Raw genomic sequence first — 25,168 nt, forward strand, 5'->3', positions numbered from 1 at the left:
GTTCTGCCTAACTTGGTTCTAAAAGCAGAGGCCTAATAAAACTAGGAAGGAATCCTACCTGAAATTGATTAGGGTAATGATTGGACTAAGAGCAAAAAGGTCCTTTGATTAATTCAATTAATACAAACATCTCTTGAGTTTATCTTTGACCAAATTGAAAGATAGCTCCTCAGAGTAGTGTAAGAGGAATCAAATAGTTTTAGGAAATGATTGTTCTGGGTCCCCCCAAATTATTAGTATTGTGCTGCTTAATGAATCAAAACGATTGTCTGAACTTTGAAAAATTGCTTGAAATAGGCCTTCAACTTTGTATTCTTGTTTAATCTTTTTTGAGAAAATCTTTACTTTCTTAGTATCTTAGTATCAGTTCAAAGAAGAACAGCAAGGGCTAGGCAATAAGGGTTAAGTGACTTGCCCAGGGTTACACAGATAGGATTGTCTGAGATCAAATTTGAACCCAGGTTCTCCTGGCTCCAGTTCCTGGTGTTCCATCTGCCCGCTACTTAGTTGTCCCTCTTGTTTAATCTTGATTATAGAATTGTAACTTTGAAGACAGCTTGAATCAGAAAGACTTTCAAAAGCAGAATGGATCTCTGTCCCTTTAGATTTCTCTCTCTCTAAGTAGAGATATTTAGGATTAGCTTAGAAAATTTATTTTTGACAGATTTTCACCCTACAATGCCCAGAGCACTATTTCTTCCACATCCTCCCGTATTATTGTGGGGGTTCAATTTTTATATATGTACATAAATACTTTGTAAATCTTAAAGTCCTATATAAAGGTCAGCTTTATCTCACTACTGTTCCTTCTTCTTTTAAGACAACTGACTGAGGTGGTCAAGGAACGCTACCTGTCAGGACAAGAGAAAACTAAGAGGCATCATCTCTTATCTGAATTCTTCACTGGAGCCTGGAGTCAGGGTATAAAGAAACCTATGACTCTGCCCCTTCTGGGAAAACCTCTAAACTTTGACAGGAAGGTGAGATTTCCCAGTAATACTCCTATGAACGAGATTCCCAGGGTTATGTTGTCCTTTGTAATCCTCTTCTCCCCCTTTTCCAGGTCGCACCTCAACCCCTCTGGTTTTCAGATACTATTGCAAATCTTCGGAAGTTGAGTGAATTGCCCAGTCACCTGGCTAATTCGGGATGTATTGAAGAGTTGAAGAAAGATGTGCTGGGTAAGGATATCAGCTTCTCTATTCAGAGGAATTGATCATTATAGACGAAGAAATGAGAATCAGATACATAAGATTTGATAAAGACCTTCAAATATAAAACAGAGTGTTAGACCTGGGAGAGCCTTAGAACACAGAATGTTAGAGCTGGGAGGGTCCTTAGAACAAGGAATTTCAGAGCCAAGGGGCTCTTCAGAACACAGAATATCAGAGTTGAGAGGACTCTTAAAACACAGAGTATCAGAGCTGTGGATGGAGGGCGGCTTAGAATACAGACCAAAAAATATAAGATCTGGAAGAGACCTCAGAGACCATCTAACCTCATCCCCTCATTTAACAGATGAAGCGATTAAGGCTCAGAGAAAATAAAAGTTAGCTGCCATCCCAGAACCAGAACCTGGGTGCCTGTGATCAAGAAATGCTAAGGTTTAGCCCAGATCTTCTAACACAAAAATCCTCCCAGGTTCACTAGCCCTTTGGCCATTGATGTGAAAGGGTATCACAAATCCCATGGGGGGTCATAGTAAAGAGGAAGTGTGACTCAGTACCACATTCTCAGAAATAATGCCTTTAGGACTTATCGCTGGTGACCATCCTGCCTTTTTCTAACCTTTGGAGACCTCTTCCATGGTTCCCCCTGGTGCCCAACTGCTAGACCAACATATGCCCCACTCCAGGCTTGATTGGGTCAATTCCTCATGAGGCACACTGACTAAGACAACCTTTTTTTTTTTTTTTTTTTTTTTTTTTTAAATTTAAACCCTTAACTTCTGTGTATTGGCTCCTAGGTGGAAGAATGGTAAGGGTGGGCAATGGGGGTCAAGTGACTTGCCCAGGGTCACACAGCTGGGACTAAGACAACCTTTTAATAAAGAGAAATATCCCAGCACTGTGGCCAGGGAGTTAATATTATCAGTTAATATTGCCTTATGAGTATTTTGTTTGAGGAGATCAATACTGTTTCTGTCAATAACAACCTACCTTGTCTACACTATAAGACACACAAGCAGCCAGACCTAATCATCAGCATCTAGCTATGTAACTATGTGTGCCTTTATAGGGAGGGGGGACATGACTTCTGGGTGCTGTCTTTAAAGCTTTAAGGGGGAGGGAAGGGTCCCAAAAAGAATAGAGAAGGGATGGCTCAGACTTATGACCTCCACATAAGCTGCAAATTGTCTCTTTTCTTTATAGGGAACATGAATTGGATTTCATGTAGAGTGATTTCCAGTGGAATCACAAGCATGCTGGAAGACTTTGCCCTGTGTGCTGAACACATTGACTGTTCTGAGCTCAGCCTCATCCGTGATGCCATCCGGCTCTCGAGACCCAGTATGGATCGTGCAGCTGGCATGAGTAAGGGCTACCAGTTATAGAGTTCTGCTCCTGGGGTGATCTCCTATAAGATGAACTCCTAATATGAGTTTTCAGTGAGTGATTTGAACAATACTGGCAAATACATTAAATCTTTAATACCTCACATCTTTTGACATGACAAAATCTGTGCATTTTCTTCCTGGATCAGCTCCTAGAACCCTGGCATTTCTTAATTTGCCTTTAGAGAGAAAGCAGAAAGATAGTATAGTGGCATAGTAGAAAGAATTCCAGAATGGGAATTAAGGGATCTTAAAGCTGGCTCTGCTCCTGGGTATCTAGAGGAAATCCCTTGGGCAAGTCCCCTTTCTCATTTGCAAAATGAAGACACTGAGCTAAACAATCTCTTTTGGACTTTTAGGTATAAGATTTTATAGAACATGTTAGTTAAGAGTATACTCATTCATCAGGAAAAGGGCTTCATCCAGGCTCCTACAAAGTCCTCACCAATTCAGATTCCTCCACCTAATGAAGGTTCTGACCACTTCAGAGATATATGGATGCTAAGAGCCAAGTCTGCAACCCTGAGGAGAGCAAAATTCACAGTTTTTCTCCAGGACCCATCATCTCTGAGTGGATTCTATAGTCCTGGATAAACAGGCACAATTTCATCACTAGAGGGCAGGGATGCGCAAAATATATCCTTTGCAAAGGATAAAGTCAGAGCTAACAGATCTTCTAGTCTGGATGTCTTATTTTACAGTTGGGGAAACTAAGGCCCAGACAGATACACAGTCCATCCATCACAAGACCTGAACTCGGGGCCTTTCTTGCTTACTAGACCTTGTGTATCATTGGGAAAGTCTTGTCAAGAGTGGACTTGGGAAGGGAACAAGATATGCTTCTGGAAAGTTAATTAGAATGTGAGGGACCTGAAATGTCTTAGGCACAGAAAATCTCTTTCCTAGCATTGCAACTCCAGCCTCAAACTTAGTAGATAAATCTTGAGAGCATCCCTTTAAGAAATGTTAAACGAGTTGCCCACAATTGCACAGCTATTAAGTGCCAACGGCAAAATTTGAATTCAAGTCTTTCTGAGTTCAAGCCCAACTTTCTTTGTACACGTGGCCTCTTCTAGATCTGAGAAATTCAGATAGGGAAAAGGAACTGGATCTGTGATACTATTTGTAGTGGGAATTTCCAAATGAGGAAACACCCTCAGGGTGACATCTTTTCTGAAACTTAAGAGTCTTAGAGAGTTGCCTAGACTTTTTTTTTTTTTTAATTTTAAACCCTTAACTTCTGTGTATTGACTTATAGGTGGAAGATTGGTAAGGGTAGGCAATGGGGGTCAAGTGACTTGCCCAGGGTCACACAGCTGGGAAGTGTCTGAGGTCGGATTTGAACCTAGGACCTCCTGTCTCTAGGCCTGGCTCTCAATCCACTGAGCTACCCAGCTGCCCCTAGTTGCCTAGACTTTTTCAGAGTTAAACAGTCATTATAGGTCAGAGGCAAGACTTGAACTCAGGTTTTCTTCCTTTTTTTTTTAACCTTTCCTTTCCATCTTAGAATTAATACTATTTATTGGTTATAAGGCAGAAAAGTGGTAAAGGTTAGGCAACAGGGGTTAAGTGATTTGCCCAGGGTCACGCAGCTAGAAAGTATCTTGAGGTCAAATTTGAACCCAGGACCTCCCATCTTTAGATTTGTCTCTTACCTAGTTGCCTCTAAGCTAAGGTTTTTCAAGAACAGCTTTTTATCCACTTAACAGTATGATGCTTCTGACTGAGAAATTACATATAAATTGAGTGTCATTCAATTTACTTTTGAAATAATGCCTTAGGCAACTTCTTTGGTTTGCTAAAGAGTCTTTTTATGCAGCCTGGGTTCTGGTCCCAATTCTGCCACACTGATTTGTGTGATGCTGAGCAGGTCATTTCCCTTTTTGGACCTCAGTTTTTCCTTCTGTAAAATGAGGACAGATTAGCTGATTTCTAAAATCTCTACCATCTTTAATATCCTGTTGGCCTTAAAAGAATACTCATTCTCAAATTCATTGGTTTTATAAATCTAAGTTTTATATGCTGTGCTCGTTAAAAGTATTTAGGCAAGCAGCTAGGTGGCTTGTGGATAGAGTCAGGCCTGGAGACAGGAGGTCCTGAATTCAAATTTGGCCTGACACTTCCTAGTTGTGTGATCCTGGGCAAGTCACTTAACTCACATTGCCTAGACATTACCATTCTTCTGCCTTGAAACTGATATTTAGTATTGATTCTAAGATGGAAGGAAAGGGAATAAAAAATAAAACTTAAAGGATGTAGCCTCATTTAAGGGTTAGCATCACACAGAGAGAGCCTCATTGCTGATAAGGAGGACCTCCTGGAAATAGAATCAGTCAGTCGCCTTCCATCTTGAACTCTGTTATCTCCTTGCTTAGGAAGAATGAGTGTTAACCGGCACTTGCTCCTGGACACCCTGAAACCCTTCCATTAGCATAGAGTGGAGAGCATGTTGTTTCAAGAGAAGTACTTCAGTCCAAGTCTGATTGTGATCTAGGGCAAGTCATTAAAACAACCTGGGTTTCACTTTCTCTGTCTCTAAAATGGGGATAATCATACATATCTGTGTTTTTGTGTCGTGTCTTGTAGACCTTAAAGATCTATAGGAATGCGAGTTAATAATCTAGTCCTCTATACTTTCATCTTTCAACTTTAGACAATACCATTTAAAAAATAATCAACAACCTATAGAAAAACTAGAAGACTTCTTTAGGAAGAAATTTTCTTAGGGTATCCTTTCATGGGGCCCAAGTTTGGCTATTTGTTCTAAGACCTAACCAAGGGTGATTTTTTTCTTTTAGACAAAAGCATTTTCTATACAGAAATCCTGGCCCGGCTTCATTCCTTCTCCTCCCTCTCCCCATCACTCATTGGAGAGCTGTGCCACCAGTGTGTGAAGTGGTTTAATGCATATCCACAACCTGTTCTCATCCCTCTCTGTGGGTTCCTTCTGCCTCCGGGAGGACCCCTTCAGGAAACGCTCACAGGCTATCACAAAGGTAAGTTTTACCAGGTATCTCCCAAGTCTCCAAACAGATGAATGGTTTTGAGTTATGGCTCTGATGCTGCATGACTGATTCTGAGGAAACCAATTTTCTCCTCTGGGTCTCAGTTGCCTTATTTGTAAAATATACTGCTTAGAAAGGTAGGCCACCCTGTTATGTAATGGCACAGAGAACCCTAGGACCCAGAGTTTCCTTGTTTAGGCTCTTGGCCTTACGTCAATACTGTCTTGCGCTTCTATGCCCAATTGTAAGGTCTCTTGATATGCAGTTTGTTCATCTTTTTCCTACTCAAAGATTCTCCAAATCCTTTCAAAATTCATCATTGCCAAAGGTGGTAGGGAAGGTGGGTCCCCCAAATTGGCTATCATTCTCACTGGTGGGCAGGAGCTGTGGGGATGTGAGGGACTCTGAGTCACTTGAGCTGAGAAAATATCTAAGGTCCCTTCTAGCGCTGACTTCCTACGTTTTATTTTTTAAAACCTTTTCTAGCTTTGACCTTCTATGTTCTATAGTTTCTTCTTGTTTCAGATATTCTATATTCTTTTGTGTGTGTGTGTGAAGAAGGTAACCATTTATTGACAGGCTACAAACCTGATAATTAAAGAGTCAATTGGAGAAATCCAGGGGCAAAGCCAAGATGGTGGAGTAGAGCTCAGAGTTGCCATGAGAATCCTCTCCAACCAATATTAAAGTAATGTCACAAAACTAGTATAGGAGAGAAAGAACCAACAAGGAGACAGAACGAAATAACTTTCAAGAAAAGAAAAACCCAAAAGTTAGGCAGAGAATGTTTGGGTCACTGGGGTGAGAGGGGAGCACAGTCAGCAGGAGGCTCTAGCAAGGAGTGAAAAGCAAAACAAGAGCAAGCCACACCCCCCAACACCTCATATCTGCTGCCCATAGACATTCTATATTCTAAGACACTTTCTAGTTTTAATATTCTATGTTCTTTTTTGGGGGGGGTTAAATGCATTTTATTTTAGACAACATACATGACATGTTTTTAAAAACAATGCCTCGGGGCAGCTGGGTAGCTCAGTGGATTGAGAGTCAGGTCTAGAGACGGGAGGTCCTAGGTTCAAATCTGGCCTCAGACACTTCCCAGCTGTGTGTGACTCCCTGGGCAAGTCACTTGACCCCCACTGCCCACCCTTACCACTCTTCCACCTAGGAGCCAATACACAGAAGTTAAGGGTTTAAAAATGTTAAAAAAAATAAATAAAAACAATGCTTCCACTCCAAATAAATCAGGTCAAAAATAAATGAATTGGGGCAGCTGGGTAGTTAAGTGGATTGAGAGCCAGGCCTAGAGACAGGAGGTCCTAGGTTCAAATCCGGCCTCAGACACTTCCCAGCTGTGTGACCCTGGGCAAGTCACTTGACCCCCATTGCCCACCCTTACCACTCTTCCACCTATAAGTCAATACACAGAAGTTAAGGGTTTAAAATTAAAAAAAAATAAATGAATAAAGCTCAAGATGATATCAGTCCAAATTTGTCCAATTCCTGGTGTTGTGTAGATGACAAAAAGCAACATTCTATGTTCTAAGGCACTTTTTAGCTCTAATATCCCATGTTCCAAGGTAATTTCCAATTCTAACATTCTATTTTCTATGGCCCCTTTTCACCTCTAGCTTGTAACAATATGGAAGACAATTATCTTTTATCTGTATCAGTCCATTAATCAGTCAATCCACAAACATTCATTAAAGGTTTGCTATGTGTCAGGTACTAGGGATACAAAAACAAAAACAAAACAGTCACTGATCTTAAAAGAGTTTACGTTCTTCCAGGGAAGACAAGCATTTTTACAAATATATACAAAATTAATGCAAAATGGTACACTGGATAGAGTGCAGATCTTGGAGTCAGGAGGACCTGAGTTCAAAGTTGGACTCAGATATTTAATAACTGTATAATCCTGGGTAAGTCAACTCTGCTCGCCTTGGTTTCCTCATCTGTAAAATGAGCTGGAAAAGAAAAGACAAACTACTTCAGCATCTTTGAAAATCCCAAATGGAGTCATGAAGAGTCAGACATAACTAAACAACTAAACAACAGTAACAAAATTTTAGAGAAAGGGTACTGAAGGCATCAGGGAAGGCCTTCTGTAGGATATGACTCTTTAGCTGAAGAAACGAGGGATTCTATGAGTCAGAGGAGAGAAGGGAGGGCATCCTTGGCATAAGAAGACTGCCTGGGGAATCACAGGATGTTCCATATTCCCTCAGGTCCCAAAGCTGCTTTTGGCAACCAAATTTTGTGCTTTAAAAAAATGACTTCATTTCCTGGCAGTTGTTTTATTTAGCTTTCCTGTCATAGGGAGAATCTAGTTTTCTGTGACCCTCTCTGGGATTTCCCACCTTCCATGAGAAAGGTCCCAAGGGCACTCTTATGGGCTGTCCTGTGCTGCCTCATGCTGCCTCAGATGTACCAGCACCTCTGGAGGCCACTATTTATAAGGGATAGATACTAGTAATGAGCCTGTAGCCAAGGGGAACCAAAAGGCTGGATAGTTAGAGGCACTAATGCTTTTAGCTTATTTTTGAAAGGAAGAAACTACAGATTTGTTTATTCATTTTACTAACCTAATAATGTGTCATAAGAACATCATAATAATCGACAACTTGAATATAATACTGGTCCTTAATCAGCCAGTCTGGTTTCATAGGGGATGCCAGTGCACATCATTATTTTTAACTGTTACAAGCAATGGCACTGGCCCCATACACAGTAGAGGCTAAATATGTTTGTTGAATAACAAACACTACTGAATAATTTGATGGAACAGTAATTAGGGTGGGCATGGGGGGCATGGCTTAGGCTTTGCCCCAGGCAATGCCCAGGTGCTGACAGCCCTAAGACTCCATCAGATCTGCAGCTCTCCATACAGAGCAGTGTGCCAAGAATCAGGAGACATATATTTTAATTTTAGCTCTACCATTTATTAATTATATGACCATGAACAATTCCCCATTTGTCCATTGGCCTCAGTTTCCTCACTTGTAAGATAAAGGGGCTGGACTAAATGACTTCTAAGACCATCCTAAAGCTTTATGAACTCACTACATGATAATGTATCCAACTATAATCCAAGTACCTTGCCAGATCTCACATTTTATATTCTGAGATCCTTCCCAGTTCTAACATTTTATGTGGTTGTATGGATGGAACTCTGGGTCTGCAGTCAGGAAGACACAAGTTCAAATCCTGCCTCAGACTAATTGTGTGATGATAAGCGTCACCCAACCTCTCTTAGACTCAGTTTCCTTATCTGTAAAGTAGATATAACAGTAGCATCTATCTCACAGAGTTGTTAAAAGTATCAAGGGAGATGACATAAAGCACTTTGCAAACCTTTAAAGCACAACTGTTATTGTTGTTGTTGTTTTTGTTATTAAAGTACAAGTTATTGTTATTACTGTGCTCTCAGGTCCCTTTCAGCTCTAACATTTTATGTTCTAAGCTCTCTTTCTTCTCTGACATTCTAAGTTTTAAGGTCCTTCCTTGGGACAATTCTATGTGTTAAAGAGCCCTCTCATATGTAACATTCTGTGTTCTATGTTCTGTGGGTCCTTCCATCTCTGATATTCTATGTCCTAAGGTCCTTTTCTGCTCTAATATTCCATATCCTGTATTATAAGATCTCTTTTCATTCTGACATTTTATGGTATATGTTCTAGGAATCTTTCAGGTTCTGACATAGGGCCCTTTCCAGCTCTGACATTCTATGTTTTAAGGTTTTTATGTGGATAACATTTCATTTTTTTAAAAAAACCCATACTTTCCAACTTTTCATCAATATTGCATATTGGTTCCAAAAAAGAAGAATGGTTAAGGGCTGAGCAATGGAGGTTAAGTAGCTTACTTGCCCAGCACCACACAGATAGGAAGTATCTGAGGCCAAATTTGAACTCAGGACCTCCAGTTTCTAGGTCTGGATCTCAATCAACGGAGTCACCCAGCTGCCCCCTAAAATTTCACTTTCCATATTTTTCCTCTATTCTTTATCTCTCTATTTCTTTAAAATCTGTCACTTTGATTCTATCAGTAAGGTCTATTGAACTTTATTGTTGATATAGGTGAATCCCAAATGGTTGCCCCTTCATCATGGAATTTGCATTCTAATAGGGAAGATTAGACCCATACATAAATAAGGCCCAGAAGGCAGAATGAGATAAGAACCATATCAAAGCTACAGGCAAAGTCCGTAGGGAAGAAGGAGAAAACAAGAGAGGTCTATTTGCAACAGGTGGAATTTGAACTAGTTCCAATAATAATTCTCTTTGAAACAATAATCCTCCTTAGTTACTAGAGATGGAGGCACTCAGGGTCCCAAATAAATGGAAATTTTGAACCTTGGACTTCATCCCCTATAAGTCCCTTATTTTTCCCAAAATTCCCTTTAATCTCTCCTGCGCTTCCATGTTTGCATGGTCACATTATTGTTTCATAAGTTCTGTAGCTCCTCCCTCTTTCTGCCTTCTCCATGAGTACGGCTGAAGTTAGTTTAGAACCTTTTTCACTCTAGTTTTTCATGTTAGTTTATTATTAATAAAACTTTATTAAATATAACACCTTAGTTACTGAACATTAATTTTAATCTCTACAATTTATTGGTAAATACTTTTCACATTTCCTTTATGTGCCTAGAGTTTAAAAAGCTTAAAAATTGTCTCCCACTAATTGTGTTCTCCCAGAACTTAATCTACAACTATTCTTTCTTAGCATCTAGTGACATTTAATCTTCTCTTCTCTCTCCATTTCTCTTCCTTCTTGTCCGATTTGTATATTTCCTGCAGGTATCACAGCACTAGAATGGAGCTCCATCAACAAACTCTTGATAGTTGGATCACAGAATGGCATCCTGGTTGTGTGGGGCATGAAGGAGAAGGAGAGTCAGGTGGTGCATGTCTTAACTGGTCACACCGGTGAGTCTCTGAAAGGGGATCTTTTGCATTTATTTCTTCTGATAGCTACAGACAGCTTCTAGAGGACCCTGCCTCCATGGAAGCATTTAATGAAGGGCTTCTGGGAGGGCATGGAATTCATGGCACTGGAGGATTGGTTGAAGGAACTAGGGGTGTTCAGAATTAGAGAAGACATTTTCTAGAAGGGAGATATAACAGTTATATTGATGATTTACTTGAAGGACTGCCATGTGGAAGAGGCATTAGATGGATCCACTTGGCCTCAGAATCAGGAATAATGGAGGGGAAGTGTAGTATACAGAATTGGGGGTTATAGTTTTTTCTATTATCTCTTTGATTATTGGGTTTTGAAAAATCAATTTGTTGCTTATATCTACAAAAACGAATCATGTGCCCGATCTTCCCACACAAATAGCATCAGGGTGCTGATTTTGATTTTGGGGTGCTGTTGGCAGGTTGTCTAAACTGGTTTCTACTCGTTTGAAGAGCAAAATTCTTCACCTCTTCGATTTCTTTCTCCCGTTTTGACTGCTTCAATTGCCTTTTCAAGTCTGCTATGATCTCATCTTTCTCATTGTCAGATTGCCTAGCCATTCTCACTTCTTTCTGTTTGGAATCATGTATATATGCTGCATGATTCCTAATATCCTCCAATGGCAATGATTCCCACTGTGGACAACTTTGCCTGAAGTAATTTTGTATCGGGATTGAGGTTCCCTTTACAAATTGTCTCCTTATATGATCGATCGTATCTTGGGAATGAGTATCTCTAAGTCCTAATATCGTTTCAGCAGCTTCAATAACTCTGTCTAGAAAACTGCTCGGGTGCTCTTCTTCCCCTTGCCTCAGTTTCTCAAATTTTTGCCATGCATTTGGCCTTTTTGCAAAATTTCTCATTGCTTCGATAAGATCAGCCCTGCATCTTAACAAGTACCTCATGTTGGTGTGTTGAGTGAAATCTAGATCTTGATGTACTAACGGCCATGATTCTAAATTGGGGTTTGTTCTAGTTTCAGTCAGGAATTTTTCCTTTTCCAAGGGAGTGTAAAATTCTCCCAAAAGAAATTCGACATCGTCGAAACTAGGGTTAAAAAGTGTGAACACCCGCTTCAATTCTTTTAAACTTTTGTAAGGCTTTTCGTAGAATCTGGGAAAACGGCGTTTTAAAACCTCAATATCACTAGGAGTGAAAGCCTTGTACGTTTTGACATGCACCACCCCCTCTCCAGGTTGGACAATAGTCCTGTCTACTATTGGTAGGACAGAGACCACTGCATTCTGTATTGGTTGATCTTTCTCTGTTTCCTTTTTCCCAAAAAATTTTGATTCTATGATTTCAAGTTGTAAGATGGTATGTTTATCAAGTTCATTCCCTTCACGTAATTGCCTCAACACTTGGAACAGTAGTTTTATGTTCTCAACTAGTTCCTTGTTATCATTTCCTTGTTTTGAATCAGATGCCTTATAATAGTTAAACAGATGAGTCAGGGCCGCTTTTAAAATTGTCAAAAAATGCCATAGAGCCAGAACAATTGCTATTGCTGTTGGAATGAAGCATATGCATTCAGCCAAAGTGAATGCAAACCATTTATAATAGTCGTAGATTTCTATTAATTGCTGTATCATGTTTGGTACTTTCACTAGCCAAAATGAACACATTCCCTGCATAAAAGACCATATAAGCAGCAACAGACTGCTTAATATAAAAATCAATCTTGTGCAATTCATTTTCTTTTTCTATTTTTCAGAAGATAGGTTTCGTATGACTTGGCTCGCCAGAATGTTATGGGGATAATTTGAGGAAAGGTGTTTGGGATAAGGGAATTGAAAGGAGGATGTTGGAGATTTGGTATGTGGATAAACTAGGCTACAGGTAGGCTGGGATTAAAGGAGATTCAGGGTGTAATAGGACTGAAGTCAGGAGTATAACACAGAAGGGAAACAGAGATCTTCTTGGGAGAAAGAAGTTAAACTAAACAGGCTAACACAGCAGGCTTACAGACTGGGACTTGGACTCAAACACAAGCTGAGGGTAATAGAATAGACTGAAATTAACAAACAGGCTTTAGTTAATTTCACAGGAAGGGACCTATTTTGAAGTAACATCTTCCTTCAAGATGGATGCCCCAGCTTCCCTCTAAGCCCAGAGTATGTTGTCTCTTTCCCTCTTCTCCCCTCTTGATAACTAACAGACAAATTACACTAAATAGAACTATTGAAACACAAAGGGTTTAATTGTTTGAAGGATGTTGGTTAGGAAGGTGGATTAAGGAAAGCCCTATCAGTTATCTCAGGAACCTCAGGTGGGGGAAGGGAAGTAAAGATGGAATCCGAGTAAGGACCTGCCTTACTCAGTTTTACAAAATCTATCTAAAGAAAATAAATGATGATTTGATTAAATTATAAATAATGCTGTCAATTAGATAACTCTTCACAGATTTAACTCCTCTCTAATTTCTCTCCTTATAAACTCCACAGCCACTAAGGTAAGGGAGGGAAGGCAGGGTGGTATTAGGAAAGGAAGATATAAAGGGTCTATCTAAAATAAGAATTTCTTAAGTAAATATATCAATGCTAGGCTAAATTTCAATATTGAAGCTAGATAATCTAAGAGCTCGATCATTGACTTCCTCCCTTCACGGAAGATCCAGTCAACTGCCTCTCCTCAAGATTCTAAAACCTCTAACAGCTTTTTGGAACTCAGCCAAAGCTAGAAAAAACTATAACCCCCAATTCTATATACTACAGAAGTTGCAGAGAGGTAGATTTAGACTTAAGGCAATGAAAGACTTCTTCATAATTGTTGTCGTTCTTCAGCCATTTTCAGTTGTGTCTTCCTGACCCCATTAAGGATTTTCTTGGCAAAAATACTGGAGTGGTTTGCTATTTTACAGATGAGGAAACTAAGGCCAACAGGGTTAAGTGACTTGCTCAGGGTCACCTAGCTCCTAAGTATCTTAGACCAGATTTGGATTCAGGAGGATGAGGTTCCCTGATTCCAAGCCTAGCACTCTAACCAATGTGCCACTTAGAAATATCCAAAAATGGCTGGGGGTGGTAGTGGGTGAAGCACTTGAAGTATCACTGCTGCAAAACCTAAATGATCAGTCCATTAGTCAGCAAGCATGTATTAAATTACTAAGTTCCGGGCACTGTCCTAAAGGCTGGGAATATAAAGAAAGGCAAAACCACATTTTCTACCTTTAAAGAATTCATATTCTGGGAGCAGTTGTGTGGTTCAGTGGATTGAGATCCAGGCCTAGAGCTGGGAGGTCCTGGGTTCGAACCTGACCTCCGACACTTTCTAGCTGTGTGATCCTGGGTGAGTCATTTAACTCCCATCGCCTAGCCCTTCCCACTCTAATGCCTTAGTATTGATTCTAAGGAAGAAGGTAAGAGTTAAAAAAAAAGAATTCATATTCTAATGGTGGGGACAACACACAGGCAACTATATCTATACATACAGGATAAATTGAAAGATAGTTGCAGGTGGAAGGCATTAAAATTAAAATAATTCTTTTAGAAAGAGGTATTTTGGGTGTGAATGGAATACGATCTCATGCCAGCAGTGGGAGACGGTGGTATTGGAGAGACTGGGAAGGACCTCTTGGAGTGGGTAGGGTTTGAGCTTTATTGAAGGAGGCTGAGGTAGCTGGAAGGCAAAGGTGAGCAGGAAGAGCATTTTGGGAATAGAGGGCAGCCTGTGAAAGGGCTTAGAATCAAGAGATGGAGTGTCCTGTGTGAAGGCTGGATCACAGAGTACATAGAGGAGGGTAAAGTGTAAGAAGGGTGGGAAGGGAGGAAGAGAGAACATCCTGGACATTGGTAGTAATAGCTACCAAAATCTTGCCCAGGTGATGAATATAGATTGAATGAACCTCAAAGGAGAAATTACTGAGTGACGGTGGTAGAGGGAGAGTCTGCAAGTAGAAATGGGGAATTAGGAGCATCGTGACCATTATGAGTGGTGGGGCTGAGGGAGATGGGAGTAAGGGACAGGGCAGTAGGGGGATATGGAATTGGGTTTGTATAATGAAACCTGGGGACTGGGGTTCAGAATCACTAGGACTGAGAGGGTAGGAGGGAATGGGAGTATATTGGTCGGTGAGGAATGAACCCTGGCGGAGTATCAATGGCTAGGGGAGAGGCTGGGGAGGAATGAAGGTGCTTAGACCACTTGTTGGGGAGGCTTCCGGTTCATGTTCAGATTGGATTAGATGGCAGCCTCTGAAATACTTTCTAGCACCAAGATTTTGAGATTCTGTGGTTTGTACAACTTAGATATATTAAATTGGTTTTGTTATCATAAGTTCTTATAGAAAATAGTTTTATAAAGTAGAAGATTTAGACATAAACCTAGTATATTATTGATTAAACTGATTTTAAAAAGTAACATTGCATATTACAATATGCTAGATCAGCCTTGAAAGTACAGATTTTTGGTGAAAATGATCTTGCTAGGGAGTGAGGGTGGCAGAATGCTAGGGCGGGTGTTGGGAATGAACTGGGTAGGCAAATCTCTTAACCAATTTGTGCCTGTTTCATAAACTTCAACATGAAACCAATTCTTGTAGTTGGGCCAGTCACTAATCCTGTTTGTCAGTTTCCTCATCTGTAAAATGAACTCAAGAAGGAAAAGGCAAACAGAATCTTTGTCAAGAAAATCCCAAAATGAGGGCACAAAGAGTCAGACAGGGCTAAATGACAAAAATGCTTGTAATACCTACCTTATTGGGTAGTTCAAAAGAGTTAATGTATACAAGAGGCTTTGCCAACCTTAAAGGGCTCTATTAATGTTATTATTACGGCCATTTGTTTCAAAGCTGTTGGCATTTCTGATCGTTGACATTTTAACATATCTCAAATGTTGTGAATGTTCATCTTGTGCTTTAGGAGAGGTGAAGTGTGTGAAAACATTTGGAGAAGGCAATTATGCCGTCTCTGCTTCCAAGGACCGAACACTACGCACATGGAATTTAGTTTCTGGCAAGGAGAAGTACGTCATTCAGAATGGCATCTCTACTGATCCCAGAGAGCCACATTTCTGTTGTCTTCATGTGGATGAAAAGAACAAAGTTGTGTATTCATCATCTAGTTCAAAGGTACTGGGAACATGAATCATCAGATCATGGGACCTGTTAGCACATTTCAGGAGGCAGGGCAGGTGATGGTGTGGTGTAGTATCACCTCCTGTGTCCTCTAATCTTCAAACTTTTATCTATTGGATTCTTCTCTGCTCCCTACAAAATATTTGAGACTCCTTATTCTTTAAATTTTTATCTTCCATCCTAGAATTAATGCTAAGTATTGGCTCCAAGGCGGAAGAGCGGTAAGGACTAGGCAATTGGGGTTAAGTGACTTGCTCAGGGTCACATAGCTAGGAAGTGTCTAAGGCCACATTTGAATCTAGGACTTCCTATCTACAGGCATGGCTCTCTATCCACTGAGCCACCCAGCTGCCCCTCTCTATTCTTTAAAAACCCTTATTTAACTTTTCATTTCCCACAAACTATCACCCTGTATCTCTTCATCCTTTCCTAGTTTAATACTAGACAAATCTGCCTCTGCTTCTCACTCACTTCCCAATGGTCAGCAATCTGGTTTTCAATCTTATTACTTTACTGAAACTGTTCCCTCTAGTTAACAATGATCTTTAAAATAGTAATTTTCTTTTGTTTTTTCATAGAATAAAATTTTTTCTCTCCCCTCCCACAGAGCCATCTCTTATGTCAACAAGAACTTATTATTATTATTTTAAACCTTACTCTTCTGTCTTAGAATCAATACTATGTACTGTTTCCACAGTAGAAGAATGGTAAAGGCTAGGCAATGGGGGTTAAGTGACTTGCCCAGGATCACATAGCTAGGAAATGTCTGAGGTCAGATTTGAACCCAGGACCTCCCATCTCTAGACCCAGCTCTCAATCCACTGAGCCACTCAGCTGCCCCCTAAAAACTTATTCATTCATTCATTCATTCACTTACTCATCCATTTATTTATTTAATTATCCAGCCATCAACCCATTTATTTATTTATTTATTTGTTTGTTTGTTTATATTTAAAACCCTTACCTTCCATCTTGGAGTTAATACTGTGTATTGGCTCAAAGGCAGAAGAGTGGTAAGGGCTAGGCAATGGGGTTTAAGTGACTTGCCCAGGGTCACACAGCTAGGAAGTGTCTGAGGCCAGATTTGAACCTAGGACCTCCCGTCTCTAGGCCTGGCACTCAATCCACTGAGCTACCCAGCTACTCTTAGAACTTATTTTTTAAAGAAAAAGAGGAGGTGGGAAAAAACAGCAAAATTGTTCAATTAAGCAAAACTGTAGACAGTATATGTAATGTTCCATACCCACTTTTGCAAAATAATTGTCGTTTGATGGTTTCAGTACAGATGAGGAAATAGCAGCAACCAGACCTTGTTTGCCTCTGTTTCCTCATCTGTACTGAAACCACCAAATAACAATTATACTTTGTAATTTTGTGATATTCACTCTCAATTGTGTTGTGGTGACCGTTCTGTCCATTTTGTTGTAGCCCGTCCTATATACTGTTTTGTTGTCTCTGCTTCTTCTTGTGTTCAGTTTATCTGTCTTTCTTTGCATCTCTTTATGATATTTGTCATTTCTTATAACAAAGTATTATTCTATTATATCCATGTACCACAATTTGTTTAGCTATTTCCCAAATGATAGACATCTACTTCCAGTGATCTCTTAATTGCCCAACTGATGGCCTTTTCTTAGTTCTCATCCATCCCTGCCTCTATGAAGCACTTAATTCTGTCGATTCCCCTCTCTCCTCTCAGATATCATCTCTGTAGGTTTTTGTGATATGGCTCTCTCTTGATTCTCCCCCTGCTTGTCTGACTGCAGCCCTCTTTGCTATATCTTCATCCCAATGACTGTGGGTATGCCCAGGGTTTTGTCCTGGGCACTTTTCTCTTCTCCACCTATATTCTCTCTCAGTGGCTTCATTAGCTCTCATGAATTTAATTGTCATTTCTCTATGCAGTTGATAGCTAACATTGACAGCTAAAGCGTTATTAGCACAATTTTACAGTTGAGGAAACCTAGACAAAGGTTAAGTGACTTGCTCAGGGTGACACAGCTAGTCAGTGGCTGAATTTGGACTTGAACTAGACTTCTTGACCCCAGCCCCATCATTAACCACTGCACTATCAGCTGCCTGACTCCCAGATCTATATATCCAGCTTTAATCTCTTTCTTGAGTTTTAGTCCTATTATCAGTTATTAGAAAATACAAATGGAATATACCAAAGGCATCAACAGAATTCATTCTTTATTTCTCCAAACACCATCATCCAGCCTTCTAGCCACTGGCATTCACAAAGTCTAAGGGGTCAGTCCAAATTGGTCCCATTCCTATGGGTCCCATTGGCTCCATGCTGAGTCTTAGCTCAGATTAACCTGGAGAGACTTTTATATCTGAGAATATGGTTCTGACATCCCATCCTCCAACTCTGACAGACAGCTGACTAACTACCAGCAGAAAAAGGTAGGCAGTGGGCAGCTGGGTGGCTTGGTGGATTGAGAGCCAGGTCCAGAGATGGGAGGTCCTGGGTTCAAATCTGACCTCAGACACTTCCTAGCTGGATGACCCTGGGCAAGTCCCTTTAACCCCCATTGCCTACCCTTACCACTCTTCTGCCTTAGAACTAATACATAGTATTTATTCCAAGACAGAAGGTATGTGTTTAAAAAAAAAAGAAACAGATAGGAACTTGCATTTGATGAGGGTCTTCTCATCATTCTTTTAGATAAACGCATGGAACCTGGAAACCGCAGAAGCCATTTTCCACATTATGGGTGATGCAAAGGATCCCTGGGTATGGGCCATGGTGTTTTCTTCCAGCTCAGGGATTGTGACATTGTCTAAAGAAGGGCTTGTGAGTACCTGGGATGCTCGCACTGGAAAATCCAAATCAAAGAATCACCTCTCCAGTATGAAGGAAGAAGCCTTAACTAGTGGGGCCTCACTTCAGAAGCAAGGCCGGATCATCGTTGGCCTCAGTAGTGGCTCTCTCTTAATGGTATGTATCTTTGGTGACTGTTATCATTAGCTCCCTCATAAAAATGAATGGCCTGAGTAGCTGCTGGGATGATAAGCTATATATCTTAGACAAGTTGTTTAATATGAAAGAAAGAATATTGGAGTATAAAGACCCGAGTTTGAGTCCTGATGTAAATGAGCCATTCCCCCCTTCAGGCCTCAATTTCTTCGTTACATAAAATGAAGGGGTTGGCCTCTAAGCCCTCTTCAATCTCTGATATCCCATGCCTTTGTTTCTAAGGTTCCTTCTAGCTCCAACATCCTATGTTCTGAGGTCCTTTCTGTTCCTGACATTTTATATTCTGAGGTCCCTCCCTGCTCTGACATTCCAGGTTCTAAGGTCTTTTCTACTTGATATTCTAAGCTCTTAGATCTCTCTCAGTGCTAAAACTTAAAGTTCTAAGGTAATTTCTACCTTTGACAACCTATGAGCATCCTGATTCTTCAAAGGACTGTTGTGAGGATCAAATGAGAAAAGAGATGTGAAAGTACTTTGTCAATATAAACCTAAAAATCATTAGGAATATAGTCACCATTGAAGAGGGGAGGAAAAGAACATGAATCATGGAACCTTGGAAAACTTACGTGTAGATTTGTTACCGGAATAAAATAAAGAAATTTTTTAAAAAAGAAGCAGGTTTTGGAGGAAAATGGCAGAGGAGGGGACACAGTATCATCTCATTCTTTGCTAGGCATGAGGTAAGTCCTAGGAACCAGTAAAGCATACTTATCTTGCTAGGCTTGTTAGTTTGGTGAAATCACTTGGGAGTGAGGTAGGGTGCAACCTCTCATTGTGATGCCTATGGTGGGAGGTCTTAATCTGTCATTGCATGGAAAATCCCCTGCAATGGATCCTCTGGGAAGTAAATTCAAAAGTTTGCTATATATCTCCCTCTACTTTCCCCCCAAACAGATCTCCCCTCAAGGAAGCAGTCTGCTGGAAAAAGTCCCTACTGCTGTGCAGCTTCTGGTAGTTTCAGAAGATGAATCTCTTCTTGCTGCAGGTACAGCATGACTCTGATTCTCTTGCCTGACAATGATACTCTTCTCTCCCTCTCTGTCTGTCTTGCTCTGTGTATGGATATGTGTATGAATATACACACATGCACACACACAATACTTATCACTTACAAAGTAACTTCTCATCCATATTTCCTTTGATCCTCACAACAGCCCTGTTTGAGGGATAGGGAAGGGATTATTAGGTCCATTTTACAGGTGAGGAAATGGAGGCACAGAGAAAGGAATTGAACTGTCCATGTTTGAATGGCCTAGAGGTGGCAGAATTGAGATTTGAACCTAAGTCTTCTGGCTAAGTCCACAGTTATTTTACATTGTATTGTTCTCTTTATGAAATGGAAAATTGTTACCTTAAATCAAAACTTGAAAAGTTTGCCTTAGATACAAGAATCCAATGAAATTTTTAGCTTTTAAGGAAGGGGGTTGGGATAAGATGGCCTGTTTCTAGAGGATATCGAGTCTAACTTTGGAAACACCTAGTTTGGCTCTCCAACGTTATCTGTGAAGAATGGGACTGTCTAGTGTGATGAACTTTTCAAACACAGATGGACAGGAAGAATAGTGGATTTTTGTAGTTCCACAATTTAGGTGCCACAATGAAATTTCTAGGCACCCTAATCTAGCCCCTAGGACCTACCAAATTCTTTAAACATTCCACAAAATGCCCTTCGGTGGGAGCAAAAACTTCAAACAACACAAAGAGATTGTAAAAGAATTGGAATAAAAGTGTTCAATCCCATTCTACTGACTGTGTTATCTGTTTCTACAGACACTTTTTATTTCAATTTAACCAAACAAATAGTAATCATAAGTTCACATCTATATAAGGCTTTAAAACACAAAAATAATCAGAGTATTGTAGTATTCTGGGTAAAAATACTTCATGAATACTTTCGATGTTTGTATTTATGATCTTATTAATGTGGGGTTTTTCTCTAATAGTTCATATCATGGCACTTTCTCATCCCCTGCAACTCTTGTTCATAACCCCTGGTAAATCCTCTACTAGGCGCCTATCCACCCTTGGTCTTAGCTCTCTGTTTTGAGGCCAATCAGAACACATATTTTGACTCTGCTGCTTATCTGTGTAACTTTATTTTATTTTTTTAAACCTTTGCTTTCCACCATAGAATCAAAATTGTCTCTTGATTCTAAGGCAGAAGAGAGGTAAGGGCTAGACAATGGGGGTTAAGTGACTTGTCCAGTGTCACACAGTTAAGAAATATCTGAGGTCATATTTAAACCCAGGACCTTCTTCTGTCTCTGGGCCTGGCTCTCAATCTATTGTGCTATCTAGCTACCCCCTATCTATGTGACTTCAGTAGAGTTATTTGACCTCTCTGTAATTTAGTTTCCTCATCTGTAAAATCAAGGGATTAGATTAAATGACCTTTAAATAGTTCTTTCAAGCTCTTGGCCTACGGTTGTATGAATTGAATCCTTCTGCCTAACAGCTCTTCAAATACATTACCTTCAAGGGTAATGATCATGTCAGAGGAGGTAGGAGGGAGGGAGTTAGAGGAAGAAGAAAAGACTCCATCTGCTATTTCCAGAGTAATCTCAACCTCTTCAAGCTTCTCCAAAAGTCCTTCCTTCACACATAACATTCACTTGAGTTCAGCCTTCTTAAAATGGAAGTGGAAGAACTTGATGAAAATCATTTGATTGGCTTCGAGGAGGGCACTTAAGGTCTGCAGTCTCAATGGGCAGACCTCCGCCACAGTCATAAATACTATGCAGTAGAATGCTTTTCACATGGTTAGTTCTAAATAATTATTTGATGAATTGAATTAAATCTGTTAAATTGGAAGGGGATGAGTGGAGTTGGAAAGCTATTTATTTGGCAGCTAACAAAGTATAAAGGAGTTTCTTGTAAAATGTGGTATTTGGAACTACAATTCTCTAAGTCCATTACTGACTCAGAATTCTGAGCTTAAAGGGACCCCATAAATCATCTAGTCCAACCTCTTCATCTTACAAGTGAGACTAGGGCCCAGAGGGGGGAAAAGACTTGTCCAGAATCACACAGCTAGTCTAGTAACACAGCTGGAAGTCAAACCCAGGCCTTTGGGGTTCAACATCAGTGTTTTTCCCCTGGTTCTTACCCCATTGCTCTTACTAGTACCCTCCTTTTCTAGGTGATGAAAGTAAAACCCAACATAATCAAATATGAACAATATATTATTGTTAATATATGAAAAATATAATGTTAAGTATTGGGCATGGTAAATAATCTAAATTTCCTAGAGTAAATCAGTCAAAATCATTTATTAAGCACTTAACTATGTGCCAGGTTACAAGGAAAGGCAAAAAAATCTAGTAGCTGCTTCTGAGGTGCTCGCATTCTATATGGGGAGAGAACATAAACAAATACATACAGACAAGAATATGGTGGTTTCTTTGACAATAATAGGAAAGTGGGGGGAAGGGGGAAGATTTGGAGGGAAAGAAAATTACTTCAGTATTGAACACAATGAGCAGAACACTGCTGGATTCAATCACTATCATTCATTTGGAAAGCTGCGCTGGTTCAGTGACAGAACTGCAAGTTTCTTTTTGATCTGGGATCCCTGCTTTAGTTATTCACCTGTAGGCTTCAGACTTGTCTGGAAATTGGAAATGAGACTGCTCTGTTTCTGAAGGCAGAGCTACATTGCTGATGCTTGCTTCTGAACCTGCTCTTCTCTTGGTACACTGGCTAGGGCCTGCAACCACTACTTATCCAGGATGTCACCTCTGAGCACAGGTCCCTCAGTCAATCTATCCTGGAACTGTGACCCAGAATTAGGTAGTGAGTGACAAAGCTGCCACTGGTACCCTTTTCTACACTGGCATGAGGTCACTGTGCCTCAGTATGGGTCTAGGACTTCCTCTTGTTCTGGGGCACAGCCTCTCCCTGCATTGAAGTACTTTGCTTGGTAGTTCCTGGCCAGATCCATCCCCAGTATTCACAGAACTCTCTGCCTCCCTATGCTGATCTGGGCTGTAAAGAAAAGGTCTCACTATAGCCTTTTTCTTGGATTTCCCCAGCAAGATTTGTTCTGATACATTTTCTAGATTTGAGGGGAAGATTTGGAGAGGAGAGTTTGCTGTACTTCTTCCTATTACTCTATCTTGACTTTCTCCATAACAGGTTCTTTTTTTAAATCCTTACTTTCTGTCTTAGAAGCAATTCTAAGACAGAAGGGTGAAGGCTAGGCAAACAGGGCTAAGTGGCTTGTCTAGGGTCACATAGCTAGGAAGCATCTGAGACCAGATTTGAATCTAGGTCCTCTTGACTTGAGGTCTGGTGCTCTATCCACCTAGTCCCCTTATAGCATTTAATGAGGTCATATTGGTAAAGCACTTTGCAAACCTTGAAGTGTAATGTAAAAGTTATTATTATTTATCTACTGAGTTGATTTGAACTTGTTTTAGGTTTTGGAAAACATGTTCGAGTATTTTTGGCAGATTCAAAGGGATTTCATAGATTCATGGCCACAGATCTTGAACATGAGAACACAGTGGAAGCAGCTGTTATTGGTCATGATAACAACGTGATTGTCACTGCGTCTCTTGATGCCTTCATCCAGGTAAGAGAGCAAGAATACTTGGTTCTACAGGTTGCCTGTGGCTTCTCAACAGTCCAAGGCCATTGTAGGATAGTTATATATGATTCAGGGGTTACAAAGCATATAATCAGGTGTTATAAAGGATAAAAAGGGATATATAAATTATCCAGGATAGTTAAAAACGATCCATTTCTGGTTTTCCAAGATCATAGAAAATTAGAACTGGGAGGAACCTTAGAGGTCATCTTGTCCAATTTCCTCATTTTATTTTTGGAAGAATGAGTGTCAGAGAGAAGAATTCTTTGTCACATAATAAGCAAGTCAGTGACAGAGATTAGGATTCAAAAGTTTCCTGACTCAGAGTCTGATTTTTCTTCCTCTACATTCAGAAAATGGACCACTATTATCTGGTAACCACCTAGAGATATCTAGGTCAACTTATAGTGCTTTAGAGTCTATGAAGTACTTGCCTCACAAAAACAATGGAAGATAGGTAGTATCAGGATTATTATGCCCATTTTTTTAGATGAAGAATCTGAAGCTAAGAAGTCACACAGCTAGCTGCATCAGAGCTAGTGAAGCCAGGGCTACTATTCTTTCCAGTCTCTTTCCACATCCCCATGTTGCCTCTCTGTCATTATCCTCCTCTACAGTGCTCTGGATCATATCTGAGCCTAGTTGACCTGTTACTCATCGAGTTCTATCTGAGCTCAGGAAAGAGACAGGTAATGATTAGGATGGGGATGGGCAGAGGCTCTCAGAGTGGCTTCTAGTGAGGGGTTTACTCCAGTCTGGATTGGGTAGAGTCCAGAGTAGAGGTGCTACACTCATGGGTACATGAGACCCACAGGTCTAAACCAGATTAAAATGTACTTGGGAAATATTTAACAAAATTACAAAATCTCAGTAAAACACAGATAATGCTAATATTTGATTTTCCAAGTCAATATGTGACCAATCATAGGAATCCTTATGTATAGTTTAGTGGCCCCCTTTTCTATTTGTTTGATACCCCTAGTCCAGAAAGTCAGGGCCAGGGGAGAGAAGGGCTGGGTGTGGATGGATCCCCTGAGGAAGTCAAAGCCTTTCACATAGCCCCAGCCCAACTTTGAAAAACCCACATTGCTTGACATATCAGTTTTCCCATTTGCCTCCCTCTTCATGCTTTTCTCCTTCCCTTCATCCCTGATGAGAAGCTTGTACCTGATTCATCCTCTGATCTAGGCAGAGTAATGCTTATGTGTCCAAGCCTTGCTCTACTAATCCTCATTCCCAAACTCCTCACTGACCCCCCCCCCCAGATTCACACAATTGAACAATGTTTTGATGTCCAGGCATTTAACAGAATATTATATTCTGCTTATTCCTACCCTTGATTTTTCTCAGGTGTGGAGTCTGTCGGAGCAAGGGACCCTTCTAGATATTTTTGATGGCATGGGAACTCCAGTGAACATGCTGGCTTGCTGTGGAAACACTCTCATTTCTGCCTCCCGGGATTCAGCATCATTTAGAGTTTGGGATCTTGCTTATGCCCGGAAACACAAACTCTCATCCCCTTTTTTGGACCGTACTGGCTGTGCTACAGTCTCTCACAATGGAAACTATGTCTACTTCCCCAAAATAGGAGACAAAAACAAAATCACGGTCTGGGACTCTGTGGAAGGTTGGTAAAATGTCATATGAAATTTAATTGACAGGTAAACCACAAGGTCACAGAAGCAGAGATTTAAAGTTGAAAGAGACCGTAGAGGCTATCTAGTATAACCTCTTCATATTACATATGAGGAAACTGAGGTCTACAGAGGGCAAATGACTTGCCCAAGGTCATGGAGGTAGTAGGAGACAGACAGAATGAATCAAGTTCTTCTGATTCCAAATCTGGTACTCCACTGAACTATACTGTATATATTCCAGAATAGCAATACTGGGAGAAACCTTAGGATGGAGAACATACAGCTAGAAACAGCCTTAAAACATAGAGCATGGTATGTTAGACCTGGGAGGGCCCTTAGAATGCAAGATGTTAGGGCTGAGAAGA

The 25,168-nt window shown here is 40.4% G+C and overlaps 1 protein-coding gene across 1 annotated transcript in view; it reads left to right on the top strand.

The window, feature by feature from the left end:
* Nucleotides 1–25,168, top strand: part of NWD1 (NACHT and WD repeat domain containing 1) — a 64,893-nt gene that overhangs the window by 28,774 nt on the left and 10,951 nt on the right. Inside the window, exons 6-15 of the mRNA XM_044685329.1 lie at nucleotides 821–980; nucleotides 1,064–1,181; nucleotides 2,373–2,534; nucleotides 5,353–5,550; nucleotides 10,359–10,487; nucleotides 15,381–15,589; nucleotides 18,267–18,539; nucleotides 19,473–19,563; nucleotides 22,997–23,151; nucleotides 24,517–24,793. Coding sequence (XP_044541264.1) covers nucleotides 821–980; nucleotides 1,064–1,181; nucleotides 2,373–2,534; nucleotides 5,353–5,550; nucleotides 10,359–10,487; nucleotides 15,381–15,589; nucleotides 18,267–18,539; nucleotides 19,473–19,563; nucleotides 22,997–23,151; nucleotides 24,517–24,793 — 1,772 coding nt within the window. The remainder of the gene's footprint in view (nucleotides 1–820; nucleotides 981–1,063; nucleotides 1,182–2,372; nucleotides 2,535–5,352; nucleotides 5,551–10,358; nucleotides 10,488–15,380; nucleotides 15,590–18,266; nucleotides 18,540–19,472; nucleotides 19,564–22,996; nucleotides 23,152–24,516; nucleotides 24,794–25,168) is intronic.

This window comes from Gracilinanus agilis, chromosome 1 (genome assembly GCF_016433145.1).
Source record: "Gracilinanus agilis isolate LMUSP501 chromosome 1, AgileGrace, whole genome shotgun sequence".
NCBI classification, from domain to species: Eukaryota; Metazoa; Chordata; class Mammalia; order Didelphimorphia; family Didelphidae; genus Gracilinanus; species Gracilinanus agilis.